This window comes from Diadema antillarum, unplaced genomic scaffold (genome assembly GCF_040938485.1).
Source record: "Diadema antillarum isolate AM-2024a unplaced genomic scaffold, OU_Dant_1.0 seq00001737_RagTag, whole genome shotgun sequence".
Classification (NCBI taxonomy): domain Eukaryota; kingdom Metazoa; phylum Echinodermata; class Echinoidea; order Diadematoida; family Diadematidae; genus Diadema; species Diadema antillarum.
In genome coordinates this window covers 155,370-172,690 of record NW_027272421.1, presented here as the reverse complement: position 1 = coordinate 172,690, position 17,321 = coordinate 155,370, and the positions used below count along the sequence as shown (strand labels likewise).

The following is a 17,321-nucleotide window of genomic DNA, read 5'->3' as shown; positions in this document are numbered from 1 at the left end:
TTCTTTCCCCACATCTCTTTAATCCCAAGACTGATAGGAAGGTAAATATGTCCTGATGGGCACAAGACGTATGCTCTTGTAATCGCTCTCTTAGCCTAGGCTCCAGACTTTGATTCCAATAATTTTTCCCAGTATAGTGCCAATCTTTTTCTTCCGTCATGATGGCTCTCAATGAAGACATTGTAAAAGGGGTATATGTCAGACATGAGAAGGGATATTGTGATGGAATGCTCGTGGCTTTGAATTTGAAAACGGGTGAGTTTTGCGAGCGGGTCATCAGCAGTGAAGAATATCTCGTAGGTGTTTGGTATTACAAAGCACTAATGGATAATTAACATCTTCATTAGATCTGAAGTTGATTGAAGTATAGCACGTATATGTCTTTCTTTCCTTTGTGTATATGTTTCAGTGTAGTGACTTATCGGCAAAGATAATTATATGAAGAAAATAAATGTACAATCACTGTAATTCAACATTGACCTCTGCTTTACATCATCAAATATACCGGCGTCTATACTGCCAGAGAAACGGTTGTCGCAAAGCGGACCTGTCAAAAGACTACAGGCTATGTAGCGAAAGTGCCTCTTGTTACACATCGGACATGCTAGGCGAAACTAGCAGTAACGAAAAAGACGGTCACGTTGACATTCAATATGAGGGACCGAGGCAAAGCGAAACAAGAGGCAAAATTGCCTGCGTGAAATTTGAGCGCGTGGGACTAAGAGGAAAAATATTGTGAGACGTTCTGGGGAGAATGCGCGGCGCGTCTGTGACATAGATTCTTCCTAGAGATATAGAGAGACTGCTTCAAGACAGACAATGACGTCTTCAAACTCTTCATGTCCATTTCTCATGTTCCTTTTTTAACGGTGTGAAGCATGTCCACCTTTGGCCCCTGTGTCGACGCGCTGCTTTTATCTATCACGAAAAATCGAACACGTAAAAGTCAAGCCAACTATCACATAGACAAGCTGCAGGCTCAACGGATATTATCGTAACAATTGGGTAAGAATATGTTTCTATAGACAAGAAGTCAGCTAAATTATCTTTGACGCCAAGCGCCTTTGACATTAATGCTTATTTGCATACTGAAGTACAAAATGATTAACAAGAGGAGGAAAAATGTGCAGCACCAAACCCCGGAGAACAAGTGAGACTAGGAAGAAAGAGGATTACGGGAAATCTTATCATATTATGAAATTCCTTTTCAATGCAAAGATTGTGTGCTTCTTGTAAAGGATAAAGTTTTGACATTAATGAGTTAACACACCACACTGCTGAACTAAAGATTGTTGTCAAGCATTTCGGAAAAGAGGAAAAAAATCTGCGCCCCTTTGCCAGCTAAAAGAAACTACAGTTCTGTAAATATATAACTACATGTATGTATATCTATATCTATACATCCATACATACACATAATAAAGATATACTTTTCACAACAGATGGTAACGTTTAACAGTGCTTTCCTGCAAATTTGACCGCTGTGTTCGTAATCAGCACTCACCAGGTGGAGTGAGGGTGAGCAGGTAATTATACACAAGCGATCACTATCGCCTAGATGTCTTCCTTGTTTTGGCAACAGAAGACGTCCTGAAGGTCGTGTCATGGACGTACTTCCCATCATGCACTGCACTTTCGCTGTCTCTTCACCTAATACAGGGCTCACACGAGTAAATAATTCCTCATAGCGACGTGTGTTAAAATTCAAAATAATAATAAAAAAAATCTGTAAAATAGCTGGGAGATATGAGGTGTTTCATCTTCGGTAACCTGAAAAAGTGAGGCACACCCTTTCGTCCATCAAAATTTCAAGGGGGGTTCTTCAGCTCAACTCTGTCCAAGGGTCCGCAAAGCCAGACTACGAGTTCTTTTTACTCAAAAAATCACATATTTTCTGTACACGCACCCAATCAAATAAAGTCCCTTCAAATTCCATGAAAAAAAAAACCTTTTTTATCTTCCAACAAAAAATGTAGTTTTAGAGGAATTCACGCTCAATATCTGTAGCTATTCAGTTTTTGTTTTTTTGCCAAACTGCCTTTTCTGATTTTAATCAATTTTTTCTTCACTTATTTCAATATTTTTGGTACGATTTTGTGATGCGGTCAGGGATATTCCATTATATTTACAGGTGTGACCCCTACATGTATACATGTGTTTCATCCAGCATACGAAGGGTACCAAACACTCAGACCGGCAATTCCATGTGCCGTGCTAATGTTTATCAAGTCGTGTATCATAATATTTTAGCCTAAGGTTTACCGGTCATTTGCTACGTTCTCAAAGTCTCTTCTGAAATACAAATGGAATTATCAAACTTCCTCATACTATACCGGCTTGTCTTTGGCATTGGCATGACCTCTTTTCTTTCCAAATGTCTGAGTACTTGTCATCTATATCGACGATTGTGAGTAAAAAAAAAATAACAATAACAACACCAAACACACACACACACACATATACATACACATACACAAGACACACATTAAAATCAACTACAAGGAATAATTTTGTTTTATTTTTCACCTGTCACAGAACAGGTGGTGGCGTGCGAAATGCAAGCATCTAAACGTCGATGAAAAGACGCTCTATATACCGTAGAGCCCCGAGTCACGTGGTAACTAAAATCCCATACTACATGCTGTCCCATTGAGGCAACGATACGCAAGAATCATACAACTACGGATAAAACCAAGAGCATAATATGAATTTAATTAGATTAAGGGATGCACTCAAACCTATAACTATCATTTACCTTATTTCGTCATAAACAAGCAAAACGAGTGGAGATGTTGAGGGTGATCGAGGTACACCAAAAATAAAAAATAACACACTAAAGTGCCATCGTCCTATATGCTTTCAGTGAATCGGAATTACAGCCGAACCTGAAGAATGAATGGATGATTGTGGTCAGATCGAGTCGAGTTACAGAAATGAGTTGACATCATGGATCATCATGGAACAGCATAATAATTTTATATTATTATAATCTTCGACAGTTGGGGGAAAATTCTTCCCATTTTCAACAATGCTTCGGATCTGGGTTATGACAATACGGTGATTCCATCACTTGTTCTATTCTTGTTTCAGCTTGCTTTCTTTTTCTTCGTCTTTGTCTAACGATGCGTTCACACACAGGACCGTTTTATTTGTGCAGAAATCAGTATACGCACACACATACATTTTCTCTTCTTCTGTATTTCATCTTCCTATTCCTTTTTCTCTCAGTCTCCAGCTATAAATACATACATACATACAAGTGTACATAATAACATACCCAACATACACGCACACACCCTGCAGACACACACACACACACACCACATAATTATATATAATCTGTCTTTTTCTCGCTTGCTGTCTCGCTCCTTTCTTTCTGGGGAATGGTAAAGCACATCAGAGTGAATATTATATCGTAGAGGTTTTATATTCTGTCATGTGTGTGTACGGATCTGAACGCTTCTTGGGGCGGGTGATAATGTCTCCTAAGAGACCAGCGAAAAGTCGGTCAGGCTCGCTTGGAATCTGGTGCTTCGTACGAAAACACCGCAACTTCAAAAACGGGGGGAAGCATATGTACAGGCTCTCCCCCGCCTGCCCATGTATTTATTAAGAATGCATTTTGATGTCATTCGATCCCACAGATACTTGTGACTGTGTGTTTATCCCGGCTCCGGAACAAACCACGCACTATGAGCTGAACCAATAGTATAGTCTTGGCATAATAATGCACCGCTCTGCGGCAGTTTCCGAAAGAGACATTCCAATTGTTGAAAAAAAGCTTTAACCGGAGCATATCTTTATCTAATCATTTTAGCACATGTTGTATGCAGAAGAAATACAGACTCTTGATATGTTTGAGCAGAATCACTGTTTTCATGTATTTTCTTTTTATCGTGAAGACGAATAGGAAGACAGCAAAGTCGAAAAACACTTCTTACAGTCAGATGATCATATGATAGTTAATGATCCTATAGAGGGCGGCAATTTCGTTTCTTTCATAAGTATCAATATGAAAAGAAATAAATATATAATATATATATATATATATATATATATATATATATATATATATATATACACACATTAAATTGTGTAAGGCACAAACGGAGATAGACTATTCGTATTGAACTGCAAATTCCAAATAATAAAAGTCAACATTTTCACATTTTCCGGTATCAAGACCGCTTATTTGATTAAAATCGAATTCAAATCTGACTCGTTGATCAAGCACTATCTTCGTGTGCACATAAAAACAAACAAACAAACAAACAAACAAACAAAAAAACAAACAAACAAACAAACAACAAAGGTTTTTATGAAATTATGAAATTTTTTATGAAATTCGCAAAGACAGGCAATGTTCACTTGTTTTGTTCTCTTGAGATATATTTGTGCTATCATTCTCTCCCATTTGCTTTGGTCTATGGATCGCTAAACATTTTTTTTTCTTTTTTTTTTTGCCATGACCTATTTTAGCACACCTACTGCATCATAACAAGCGATAAAGTTTTAGTACCCAGTCTTTGTGTATAATCACTTTAATGAAGTCCCTGCCCAGTTGTAGCAATGTTTTTCTCATATTCTGTCTGTCTGTCTATTTGTCTGTCGGTATGTCTCTGTTGCTATAGCTATCTCTCCCTTTTGTTTGACAACTGGGCTTGTTTTCTTGTCGTTGTTGCGTGTTGTTGATGTTGTTGTTGTTGTTTTTTTTTTTTGGTGTGGGGGGAGGGGAGGGCTGACACTGGCTTATGAGCTTTGTACGCTCGAGTCTGACCAAAGCAAGGCCTTATGAAGAAAAAAAAACCACACTATTATGTTATTCCCTCCACTAAATGGGCTTGAACGTAGAGTATGCCTCTTTCTCTTTTATAGGCCTACTCATACAACAACTGAGATGAAGATTGAATTTCGCTTGAAGTGACTCTTTGAAGTACGGCAACTGGACTTTAAAAAATCAAATCATGCACGCTATTTGTGTTAAATGTCAGATTGTATAATGCTGATGAAACAAAACAAAACAAAAATACAATGGGTGTACCGCAGTAGCTCCTGAGCGGATATGTCAGAAGAGCGTGGATATAAATGATTTCTGTATTAACCAGAGGGATGATCGTGATGTACGAATACATCAGTCCTGATAATTTTGTAGGTGAGACGGTGGCATCTGGTCAACACATGTCAAACTTTGAACAGGTTAGTGTGGGGTGATGGTGTGTGTTTGGGATGGGATGGGGGGGGGGGGCGGCGGGTGGGGATGGGGTCTTCTTACCTGCCAGCTTTCGTCACGATCATTTCCGTCCCCAGGGAGTGAAACTCGTCCCACAGCGCCTTCATCTCCAGCTTCACCTCCACTCCGGCCACCTTGGCGCTCATCGGCTTCTCGTCCGCCTGCCGCCTTTTCTTCAGCGCCTGCAGGTCCTGCTCGCCCGAACTCTCCCGGCGCCCGTCGCCCCCGATGCCGCTGCCGCTGCTGGGGCTTCCGTCGCTGCCGTACGCCATCGGTGAGGACTCGCCCGTGTGCGAGCGGTCGCTGACGGAGTTCTTCCGCTTCGGGTTCGGGCTGGTGACGTCCGTCTGTCCGTTCAGATTGGCCGCGGTCAGGTGGTTCGATTCGTAGTCTCCGTTCGCTCTCGTACTATTAGTCCCTGCCATGTGAAAAAAAAAAGATGTGTTCATACCTTCATTTATTGCCACTGAAAATGATTTCAAAAAATGAATCTCCGAATTCATTATCAACAACGACAAACTCTTTATTGATTTCCGTGCTTACTTACTGCAGCCTACTAAGGGCATTTTCTTTCAGCTGGTCTCCTCTCTTTCCTATTCAAATTTCATCACAAGCAATTGAACACGGTCTTATTTGACTTTCAATTCTTTCACACATAACGGGGCCAATGATAAAAGTACTTGTCAAGATGGACGCTTGATTTAATGTCCTGAAGTGCGTCGAATGCCTGACAGGAAACGTGCCACACTCACAATGCACGGCTTATTGCAAGGTAGCCACAAATCTACGGCGACGATAACAGTACTTCGTACTAGTATAAGGCAGAGCACGAGCATTCTCGTCAAACCTGTGAACAACGGTGAATGCGTTTCGTAGTTGGTGCTTGTCTCATTGTTGTTGATGATTGCACTATTGTTTCTTTCTATTTAGATTTCACTTTCACTCTTTACGTCATCCCTTTCAGCATGTGTTCAGTGCGGACCCAGCGTGAACTCTGTGGAGTAACCAGGTTGCGTTATCCAACTTTTCCCGGGAAAGCAAAACAACTCCCATTAATTTGACATCTTGTAAGTATCATGTACAGTTATTGGATCTGATAACATGGCTTTATGCGATCCTTGTTCATATCTTTTCACGACCCACAACAGGCTGATCGAGGCTTCAGGCTTCAGAGAACGTGTGCCTACGATACTCAGCGACATATAGAACGACGTCATAAAGACCATTTTTGCAACAATATGCAGGTCCTGTGTTGTAGACGGCGACGGCTTGGCGCTCAAATTGCTGTTTATGAGAGACGTTCTCTGAAAGTGGTAGGATAACATCGTTGCCGGCACGCTAAAGGTCAACAGAATCAAGGTTCTCGGCCAATAGTGTTATAGCAACATTTCAGGCAAACACACACACACACACACACACACACGGAGAGAGAGGGAAAAAAAGAAACGCAGAAAGAAAAAAAACAAACAAACGTATGGCATACATTTTAATAGCTTATGTTATCGCAGAAATTTAAGGTCAATGTTTCCATAGCTAGTAAAATTTGCTATAAGGGAATCCACTGCCAAATAAATATGTCAAAACATCGTAAACGGATGCAGCTACTTATTAAGCTCGTCAGAATAAACACACACTTGCCAGCATTTGAAAATACGACCAGAAAGATATTTTAAGAGAAATAGATTAACACCCCAATCACTGTAACAGGAAAACCAGTTAAATCGTTGTACAGTATGTCAAACTTTGGCCACGTCATATTTCCAAACGTTGTTTACTCAGGTAAATTACATCCTGTTAAAAACAAATTGAGTCGTCCATTCAAATTTTAAAATTATTTTTCAATTTCTTTGAGGGAGCCCACTCTGTGCATGCACATAATTTCATGTAGGCCTAATATGATCCATGATATCTCAAATAATCATAAGGTATTCTTTTTTTTTTTGGTAACTGCAAATACCAAATTTGTTTATGTCAAGTTTACCTCTACTGTTCTTTTTCACATGGTACTTATGTTCTTTTTATTATAAATGTTGTATTTTCCACTGCATTATCAGCCCGGAGACTGAATGTGAGTTTTCTTTTTACACCGTATTGAGATAAAGCAAACTAACAGAAAAAAAATAAAAATCCTTTACGCTACAACCATTTCCGTTCACTTGAGCTAAACTCACTGATTTTGCACTGGACGAGTTCGTCAACTTTTTCAGGAAGGAAAAAAAGATACATCTCATCACACGTTTGATTGTATCAGCATACGAGAAGTAATAATCGATTAAGAAATCATTACAGTCACGACTCTGAACAAGTCACGACTCTGAACAAGTCACGCATCGATAATCAATGCAGTACCAGAATACACGTTGCGCACACAGACACGTCGTAATTGGACTGAATTCTAGGGGGCACTAGGGCTGTCTTACCGTGTTTTTTTTTTTTTGAACGGTCAATATAAATACGTAAATGAGTGAGTTGATGATGTCATCAAATCACAACTTGCCATATAGTTGGTATATAAAACCTTGAAATTTCCTCTTTTTTCATGGGAAATTATGCTCTAGTCTTTTTTTTTTCATCCAGGAATAACATTATAATTATCTTAAGATTTCATTGCAGAAAATTTGAATATCAGTCAGTTTGTTGTGCAAGAAGGAAAATTGAGATGTGATGACATGATCAGCTCACTCATTTGCATATTCATATCAGCTGTTCGAGAACTGGCCTGGTCCGAAATTCCCCTTTACGGCAATGATACCAGACGACAGCAGCGAACTTGAGTGACATCCAGTATAGAGTGAACATTTCTGCCCACCGAAGTGAGAATCTTAAAGGGATGATACAGTTTTGGTTGCGATGGGGATTCTGGTTTTAACTTTTTGCGACATAATTAGAAACCACATATATGAAACATTAAAGGACAAGTTCACCTTCATAAACATAAGGATTGAGAAAATGCAGCAATATTAGTAGAACACATCAGTGAAAGTTTGAGGAAAATTGGACAATCGATGCAAAAGTTATGAATTTTTAAAATTTTTGTGTTGGAACCGCTGGATGAGGAGACTACTACAGCTTGTGAGTCATATGCGTACAACAGGATAAAGAAAATGTAAAGAAAATTCAACATATTTTCACTTTTTTCGCATAATAAAAGAGCACTTGACTTGTCTCTTTCTAAAAGCAGGGGGAATAATATTACCCCTAACATATGTCGGTAACGAGTCAAGGGAATATGTACTTTTTTCAAAAGATGGAATTTTGTGGAAATTCTCTTTATATTTTCCTTATATTGTTGTACGCATGTGACATCTAAGTTATTCATACACTGCAGTAGTCTTCTCATCCAGCGGTTACTACACAAAAACTTCAAAAATTCATAACTTTTGAACGGGTTGTCCGATTTTCCTCAAACTTTCAATGACGTGTTCTCCTAATATTGCTACATTCTCTCAATCCTCATGTTTATGAGGGTGAACTTGTCCTTTAAAGAGCATGTAACTTAAAGAGGAATTTATTCTACGTTTATCTGACAAAAATTGGTTTTGAAATGGCTAAGATATCCAAATACAAAGAGGTCCTAATGAAGGTGGGATCCACTATGATTTGTTTTGTTTTGGATTATTTTAGCCATTTCTCTCAAAAAGTTAAACCTGAATTCCAATCTCAACCAAAACTATACCATTCCTTTAAAGATGGCAAACTCGGAATACCTGCATACTGGCGACTTTGGTCATATGACATTTAAAGTATTAACAGTAATGATAACGATGATAATATAAAAAACAGTGACTTCCCGCTTTAAATATGACATCTTCTATTTTCATGTATAAAGGCAGTATATGAAAGAAGCTGAATTCAGTTTAAAAATTTATAAGGTGACTGATATGTATATCGTTATTTCAATATGAATTTAAACAGAAGCACGGATTGTTTCAGGTGACAATGTAGGTGCGCTGCTTTTATCTTATCCCTAATTGAAAAAGAGCAGTCAATCTATCCCATTATCGCCTTCCTCATTCGTTTACGTATCTACATCAAGCCTTGATTAAAGGTGACCTCCTGATGATTGTCAGATTTTTACATTTGAGCAATTATAAATCAGTAATACTGAGGACAGAGTTTCAAAATGTATGATAATTGGGATGAAGAATAAGAATATTTTCAAAATTTATAACAAATCGAAATGAACAGGATGATGACATGGCAGAGTCACTATAAGAATGCATGAGTTGGGGCTCAAGGAAGCAGAACAAAAGAAGAAGGCATGCATAGATTATACACAGGTGAACTCGCAAGCAAGCGGTATTGTAATGGAATTACACTGCTACATTTCTGAAATATGTGAACCTCCTATATGTCATCATCCTTGTTCAGTGTAATTTGTTTAAGGTTTTTCAAAGTATTGTTTCTCTGCTCAAGAACCACAATAAATTCCACAAATCTATACATGGGGTTGTCGATTTATGTACTAGGGCCTACATGATGAGAAATTATGAAAATCGTCTGGAATGTCCCTTTAAGCCGTGCTACGATGCAGCTTTTTGATTAAAAAAAAAATGCAAATGTTCTATAGCGTGTTTCATGTATTTTGCGTTGGCTTCACGGTTTGTTCTTGTACAGAAAAAAATTTGTATTCCCCGAATTGCAATCACCTGAGAGGGGGGGGGGGATGTTTCATCAATATAGTCAGCGCTGACTATTTCAGTAAAATCCGTGGTTTTGATTGGTTGAGACGCTCTTGTCACTGACTGTTACTATGGTAATTGTCAGCGCTGACAACTTTCGTGAAACGGTGCCCTGATATTATTGTTTTGATTGATGTATGATGACGATGATGCAGAAATACTGACAAACCAAACAAAGTCAGACTGAATCAAATAATATTAATTCAGACCAGAAACTGCACGACACATCCATACACATTCCTTGAGTATGCCGATATATGTTGTGCTTGAGTCATTGATACAAGAAAGTAAAAAAGCTATTTTTCTTTCTTTTCAAAGCAATGATATTCTGCATACACTGGCTCTCAGCTCTATAATCTGGATTCAAATACTCAGTAACAATAGAATAGTTGAGGAGGAATTTCCCTCATATTTCGACACAGCAAGTCATGCAGTTTTCCTTTCTCTTGTTTTTTTTTTTTTAGAAGAAATTTAAGATTAGCACCTCTGAATTTCAGTGCATAGTTATTCTAAATTATATTGGAATAAGCTCAGATGAAATTGGGCAGCCCAAGTTAGGGAAGACATTCAAGGTTGCCAATTTGAGGGAGGAGCACGAACTGAAAGCTTTTTAATCCTTTGTGTGCTAAGGAGTCAAAATGTGCACAAAATTTCACACACACACCTCTGGACCGGTAATTAGTGTGGCACACAGAGGTATGTGCGCGCGTTGCCAATCCAAGAATCAATTTAAAATGTAGCAATTATATGAGGCTTACGAAACCGCTGCAACTAAAGCAAGCAGGCATGTACGACCATCAAATGACTCAATAAAAGAGATTTATTTGGTTTATTTTACTGAGTTTATCTGTACTAAACATCAACAATGACGGAGGGGTAGTGAATTTATAGTAAAACGTTGCATCATCAAACCATACAGAGGCAAAATCGAGTCTCTCCAGAGCCGTTGATACCAGCAACTATTGAATATGACATGCATATCTTGTGAAATTTATTGTTTGTGTGATTAAACAAGAGATATGCGCGTGCTTCATCCTTTTACAGAATTAGGCCAAAGTGTTTCGGAGGTCACGTCGAGGAATAACAAACCTGTAAGTATATAGTAGGTCCTCATATTAAAGGAAAATTGAATAACAATGACACAGCAAAATCTGATGGGTAACGTCGTATCAACCCTGACGGTAATGTTCCAGTTTGATGAGCTTTATCTATTACGTGTTGATCTGCCTTATTCTAGTCAATATCATCGTCATTGCATGTTACGAATGTTTGTTGTTGTTGTTGTTGTTTCTTAAACAAAATAAGTTTCAACAGAAATCGCTCAAAGATATTATGATTGCATACAGGGCATGAATTACAACAATGCCGATACCTTATGTCATCAGAGGTGCGTAATGGACCATTGGTGTGACATCATCATGAATCTACAGAGAATTCTTATTACGACATAATCAAATTTTGATTTCCGGAATGCCATCCCTTACACTGTTATCTGAAAGCAACTGGGAATATTTTCCTTAACTGACCGAGATAACCTAGGGGTTCTTACTGTGGAAAAGCAACAACAACATAATAAACTAATCCATCAACAATATGTAAGACAGAGGGAATATAGTGTAGCGTCAAATCTAAAATTACTAATACATTTACTGCTAACAATATGCAAGTGACGGATCCTAACTGCCAATTTGTAAAACTACACACGGGTAACTGTCACATTACAGATCAACTTGACAGTTTAGGGCATCAATTTATACAATCATTGATCAAAGAACATGAAATGCAGGTATGGGCAAAATGTAAAAGAAAAAACTACAACCAGCGATAACTGGATCTATAAAGGTATCTGCTCCACTATGACGGTTCACTCAACAAGCTTACACAACGGCACGTGGCTGGGTGGACGTCGATTGGTTTGCTCGACTGGACAGTTGTATGAAGGGTATAGGTTCGAGTCTCTGTCACGGTTATCCTGTCCATAAGCATGCATGGCTACTGTCAAAAGATGACCTTCTCTCATCATGTTCGGGGGGGGGGGGGGGTAGAGTTGGAGAGAGGAAAAGAGTGGGGTGAGAGAGTATTAAACCTAGTCCCTGGAAGCAAGCATACAATCCTCCCCATAGGGGCGGTGAAGACGGTGCTCATCAATTGGGAGGGGGGGGGGGGGTGGGGTTGGGAGGGGGTGTGAGGGTATATTGGTGTTTGGAGGAGGTGGCACAGTGTACCCGCTGTACAGAGGGAGGAAACTGAAAAGTCACAGCATAGTCGGAATACATTCAATACATTCAATACATTCAATACATTCAATACATTCAAAGTGTAAAACGGCTCACTGTTAAAGTTGACTTCGTACAATAGAACATTACTAGATATTATGAGATTGTGGGGTTGAAACTGTGTATACATGCATGCTTTTAATTACGTCTTAAATTTCATTTCACAGTTACCAATGGATACTGAAGACAATTTGCATTTCTTTCTCAATTATGTTCTGTGGATGAAAAATGAAAATGATTTGAAATTGCAAAAAAAAAAAAAAAAAAAAAAAAGAAGAAGTGGGAGAACGTTCAAGAAATGCACCTCACGACAAACAAAATGACTCAATACATATTGACTCCGTAGAAGGACACCGGACAGGGTAAAACTTAGTCTGGAAAGAAAGAGAAAAATTTTATAAGCTCATCGGTGAAAATGTGATCAAACTCACTTAAAAATTAGGGAAAGTATGAAACTGTGAAGTTTCGCTAAGTTTCATAAAAGAAGTTCTCAAAGTCATTGCGAATATGCAAATGAGTGATTTGAAGATGTCATCGCCTCAAATCTTGCCATGAAATTTGTTCATAAAATCTTAATATTTACAGGGTGCTTTTTTTTTTTCAAACGCAATCATGCCCCAGTCTCAAATCATAACCTGGTAACTCACTGATCATTATATTGAAGTCATAATTTATTTATCTGAATAACATCATGTAGTCACACAGCAGAAGAGTTGAATCGTCGTCAGTTAGTAAGCATTCACGATAAATGGTAAATTGAGGTGACATCATCAGCTTACTCATTTGCATATCATCATCTGTTTGAGAACTGTTTCGCTAATACATCGTCTTTAAATTTCATAATTATATTTCTTATTCTTTAAATCTGATTTTGATAAAAATTTTCATTATTGCGCTTTAAATTATCTTTTTTTTTTTTTTAAATTAGGTCATTTCTGGTTAAAAAAAGGTCCTTTAAGTACATACTTAAAAAAAAGACAGACAGAAAGGCCACGATGGTATACGGAACTTAGATATTGTCCTGTTGGCCAACAAATATAGATAATCACTTTACATAAAAGTTATCGAAATTCAATGAAAAAGGGAATGGCTTGTAATCTTTGCATCAAATCGTGGTGCGGGAAATTCGCAGTGATAACTTCTCAGGGTAGGAGTCGCTAAATATCGGCCATAGACTTCAGCAAATAATCTTTTGGTCATAAATTATATACCGACAGGAGAGATGAAAAGTGATGGCATCATTACATCATCAAATTTACATTGTGGTTGCGACCAATATCAGATCTTGGCAAAGAGATTTCATAGTTAACAAACTATAAACTGTGCAAAAGAAAATATGCATTTCAAAATTCTGTCATTGTGTTTATGTCTGATTGCAATGTGAATTTGATGACACTTTGTCTATCAAAAGTAAACATAAACATGGAAGGGACATGTCTCTTTTGCTCACACCTTTACTTTTACCTTTGCGAGGAATCATAACGAAAAATGATTTCAACTATTTATCGAGGAACTTTAGAATGCTAATATTACCTTAGACCAACATGTCGTCCATTCTGATGAAAATTTAAAAACACAAATACCTCATTCGTGGGAAGACATTCATCTCTTCCGTTCCTGGGTAAGACGGAACGCCGGGGTGCGTCAAAGTTGAATGGAAATCTCACACACATAACCGTTACACAACTGGATTAACCCGTTGAATCAATATTGCAAGGTTCTTTGAGCAAAGTAAAGCGTGTTGCTGACAGTGAAATGTATTTACTGCATTTTGCTGAAGACATGTTCCCTGGATTCATATAGCTGCTAGCTCATGACGCTTCGCCCCAACTGCAATTCGGTCCACGGGGACTAATTTGTCGGGGGAGATTATCAATACCTCGCACCGACAGGAGCCCGGTCGGGACATATTCTCGCGCCCGCTCGGACTTGGCGGGTTCTCATCGAGCAAGGGGAACATTATGCAGGCAGAGAATGGGGGAAAGGGAAGAGGTCGGAGAAATGTATGATTTCTAGAATACAAACACAAACCCAGGTGAACTTTGCTATCATGTTTGCAAAGCATTGCTCTCCCGCACTGACACTTCGTGCTCTATTTGTTTTCATGCAATGTTTCTTCGTTTGTTTAAGGTTACTGATATGAATGGATGCTGTAACTAGACCTATACGAGCAGTAGGCCAAAATTTCATCCTTTGTAATTCAGTAGCAAGTTGTTTATTATGCACGTCAACATTTCGGTAATTATGTTTTTCAGAGGGTTGCCGAAAATCAACATTCTTTTCTTTTAAATATCTTAACACATCTCTAATACCAAAGCTAACTTGCGAAAAGTCACTGTGTGTCTTATTGCTCTTTCCCCTCCTTTGTTGACAAAACAATAAATCCATTGAAATATTCGGCAAATTTGTGATTAGTTCATGCGCACATTGGAACAACAATACAAACCTTTCTTCTTCTTTTTTGTTCTCTCATTTAATTAAGTACTTCGCTCATTTTCAAAACGACATAATGCATAAGCTTGCCCAACGTAACATTTATTCATGTTTAAACAAAGAATGAACTTGTCGCTTGTGTAGACCAGTGGATGACCAGCTTGATCCGTCAATGAGCACTTGTGCATCCAATAATCATTTCATCACGTGCAGATACTTATCTCAGTGAATTAAAAACCAACATACCTGTTGGTACAAATGTTTGGGTGTTTTTTTTCTTCCAAGAGCCGGCTTATTCCCAAAATATGACGTCACGTGTTACTTTCCCGTTTGAATTTTCTGTCAGTTACAGATCTCATTGTGACGAAGAGGCGCCCTCACACGCCTATGCTCATGCAGTCCAAACACTATGACAAAATGCAGGACAGAGTTGTGACACATCTGAGTGCGTTTTGCCATATTGTAATGCTTGCCTTCTCGCATGCTGGTCTCGAAATAGCAAACGGCTTGTAAACCGGCCATAATCTAATGCATAAAAAAAAAACACTACAAAAACTATGAAAAAATAAAAATCTTACTTATTTACCATTTGAGAAGCTAATGTAAGTGATGAATTTCGGAATGCCAGCCTAATGTAATGAATTATAATTTCGTGGACGGGATCTCCCACTATACACATCTCACATTCAAGACGAAGGTGTGCTTTTGTTGTTGTATTTTAATGCTTCGCGTTTCAGCGTCTATTTTGTTTGTCATTTTGTTGGTATGTTTGCTTGCTTGCTTGTTTTGAAGGTGCATACATCTTCCAACTCTATACATGCATACATGATAAGCCATTCCTTGTGTCATTTTGAAGAGTTTTACTCTCTGAAATGAGAGTTCTACCACAAAAAAAAAGAAAACACCTTCTATGTTCCATCGTGCCGAAAAGCACACATATTTTGTTGATGAGATAATTGTGTCTTCCTCCTGTGTAGGTGTAATTTAGTGACGCAACAGCGGGACTTGGCACTACTGAATATGAAACAAATGCTTTTTATCACAATGCCACGAGTTCTTTCCCCGCCATGAATCCTAATGATTGAAAATGTATTCATGGTGGCTTCGTAGCACACAAATATTCAATGCCAAGAGAATCTCAGCTTCACAAGGTCACATACTTGGCACTTATAATCGATGCAATGATACAGATCAAATCACAGGCTTTTTGGCAGAAATGGTAATGAACGTTCGGTGAATACTGATGTGTGTGTGTCGTTGTCATGTTGCTGTGGAGGTTAAAGTGCGAAAGATTTTGCTGTGAACATTTCAAAAAGCGCTGTCTATCATATGCAAACATAATATGACGTTCATATTACAAAACTTAGATTCAAACAAAACCGTCTCCTTTAATTTGCTAAAGGAAGTGTACTTGTCTTCCTGATACGTGATGCAGAAAAGGAAGACGAGGGAAGTTTATGCTTTGAATAACTTGTCAACCCTCCCCTTTTTCTCATATTGAAGTTCACTCTTCAAGAATTAATTTTCACAATATCATATGGACGGCGGACCCCAACGTTATTTTTTTTTTTTATGTAGTCAGTGAAAAAAAAGTACCTTACAAATTACGGGCAAAACGCACAGGACACCACTTTAATAGCTTTACACATCTTTCATGAGGGCTACGGAACACCATGATAAGTAATTCTCGAAATGCTTGCTTTTTGAACAGAATGTAGACGTATTGAAAACATGAGGATCTCCACAACTTACCTCACTGGTAGATGCCTTCAAAAAAAAAAATAAGTCTTATTTTCGTAGGGCTGTCGACAAGATCTGTGTGTTCACTTGGCGAGATCTCCAGCTTGCCAGAAACCCAAATCGGAAACCGAGGGCTTCTATCTCTCGAAAACACTGAAGCGGGCGCTCGAATTAGGTTATAAGATTACGTGGGAGTCCTAGAACTGCACTCCACACGGTCTTTCTCTTCTCTCTCTATCATTCTGCGAGAAAAGTCACACACGCAGGTAGAGACATTGATGGGAACCTTCTTCTAGAAAATTGGGTTCATCATTATCGTCTTTTTCTCGTCCTCCTCCTTTTTCTTCTCATTCTTTTTCTTCATCCTTTCATTCATCCTTCATCATTACAAGTCCTCTTGGCTGTACAACAATTCAATTCAGCTGAAACTATGTTGAAATCACATTACCATAAGCAGCGACCATGTCCCCAAATTTTCCTTGTAATATCCAAGACTACGTTTACCAAATGACCCAACTCATTTTTTTTATATATTCATTGTCATTCACAGCTATACAGCAAAGAAACTTCATTCAAAAAACTTGCCCGATATTTTCTTTTGTAAGTCAGAATAATACAGCTTGTGGCCAATCTACGCACCGGAAGGCGTGTAACAACAACAACGACGACGACGACGACGATAAGTTTACCACTGTTGAATCAACAGGCACTTCAAAGGACAAATGGTAATTCAAAACAATATATCGAGCCATTTCTCAAGTGAATATCTCTCAAAGAGCACAAGAACTTTTCGGAAATGGTGCAGCATAAAAAAAGAATCTTCTTGGACAGATATAACGATCTGAACACAATTCTTTCCCGCGAAACAAAAAGTTTAATCAAGCACAAATTTGAAGCACACCATACTAAAGTACACAATTACAGCCATTCAATTCAATCTAATTCGATTCATTAACTCTA

General features: G+C 38.3%; 1 protein-coding gene across 1 annotated transcript in view; it reads right to left on the bottom strand.

The window, feature by feature from the left end:
* LOC139711941 (uncharacterized) overlaps positions 1 to 17,321 on the bottom strand; it is a 71,915-nt gene that overhangs the window by 40,443 nt on the left and 14,151 nt on the right. The window contains exon 2 of the mRNA XM_071623789.1: positions 5,273 to 5,648. Within this exon, the coding sequence (XP_071479890.1) occupies positions 5,273 to 5,648 (376 nt within the window). The remainder of the gene's footprint in view (positions 1 to 5,272; positions 5,649 to 17,321) is intronic.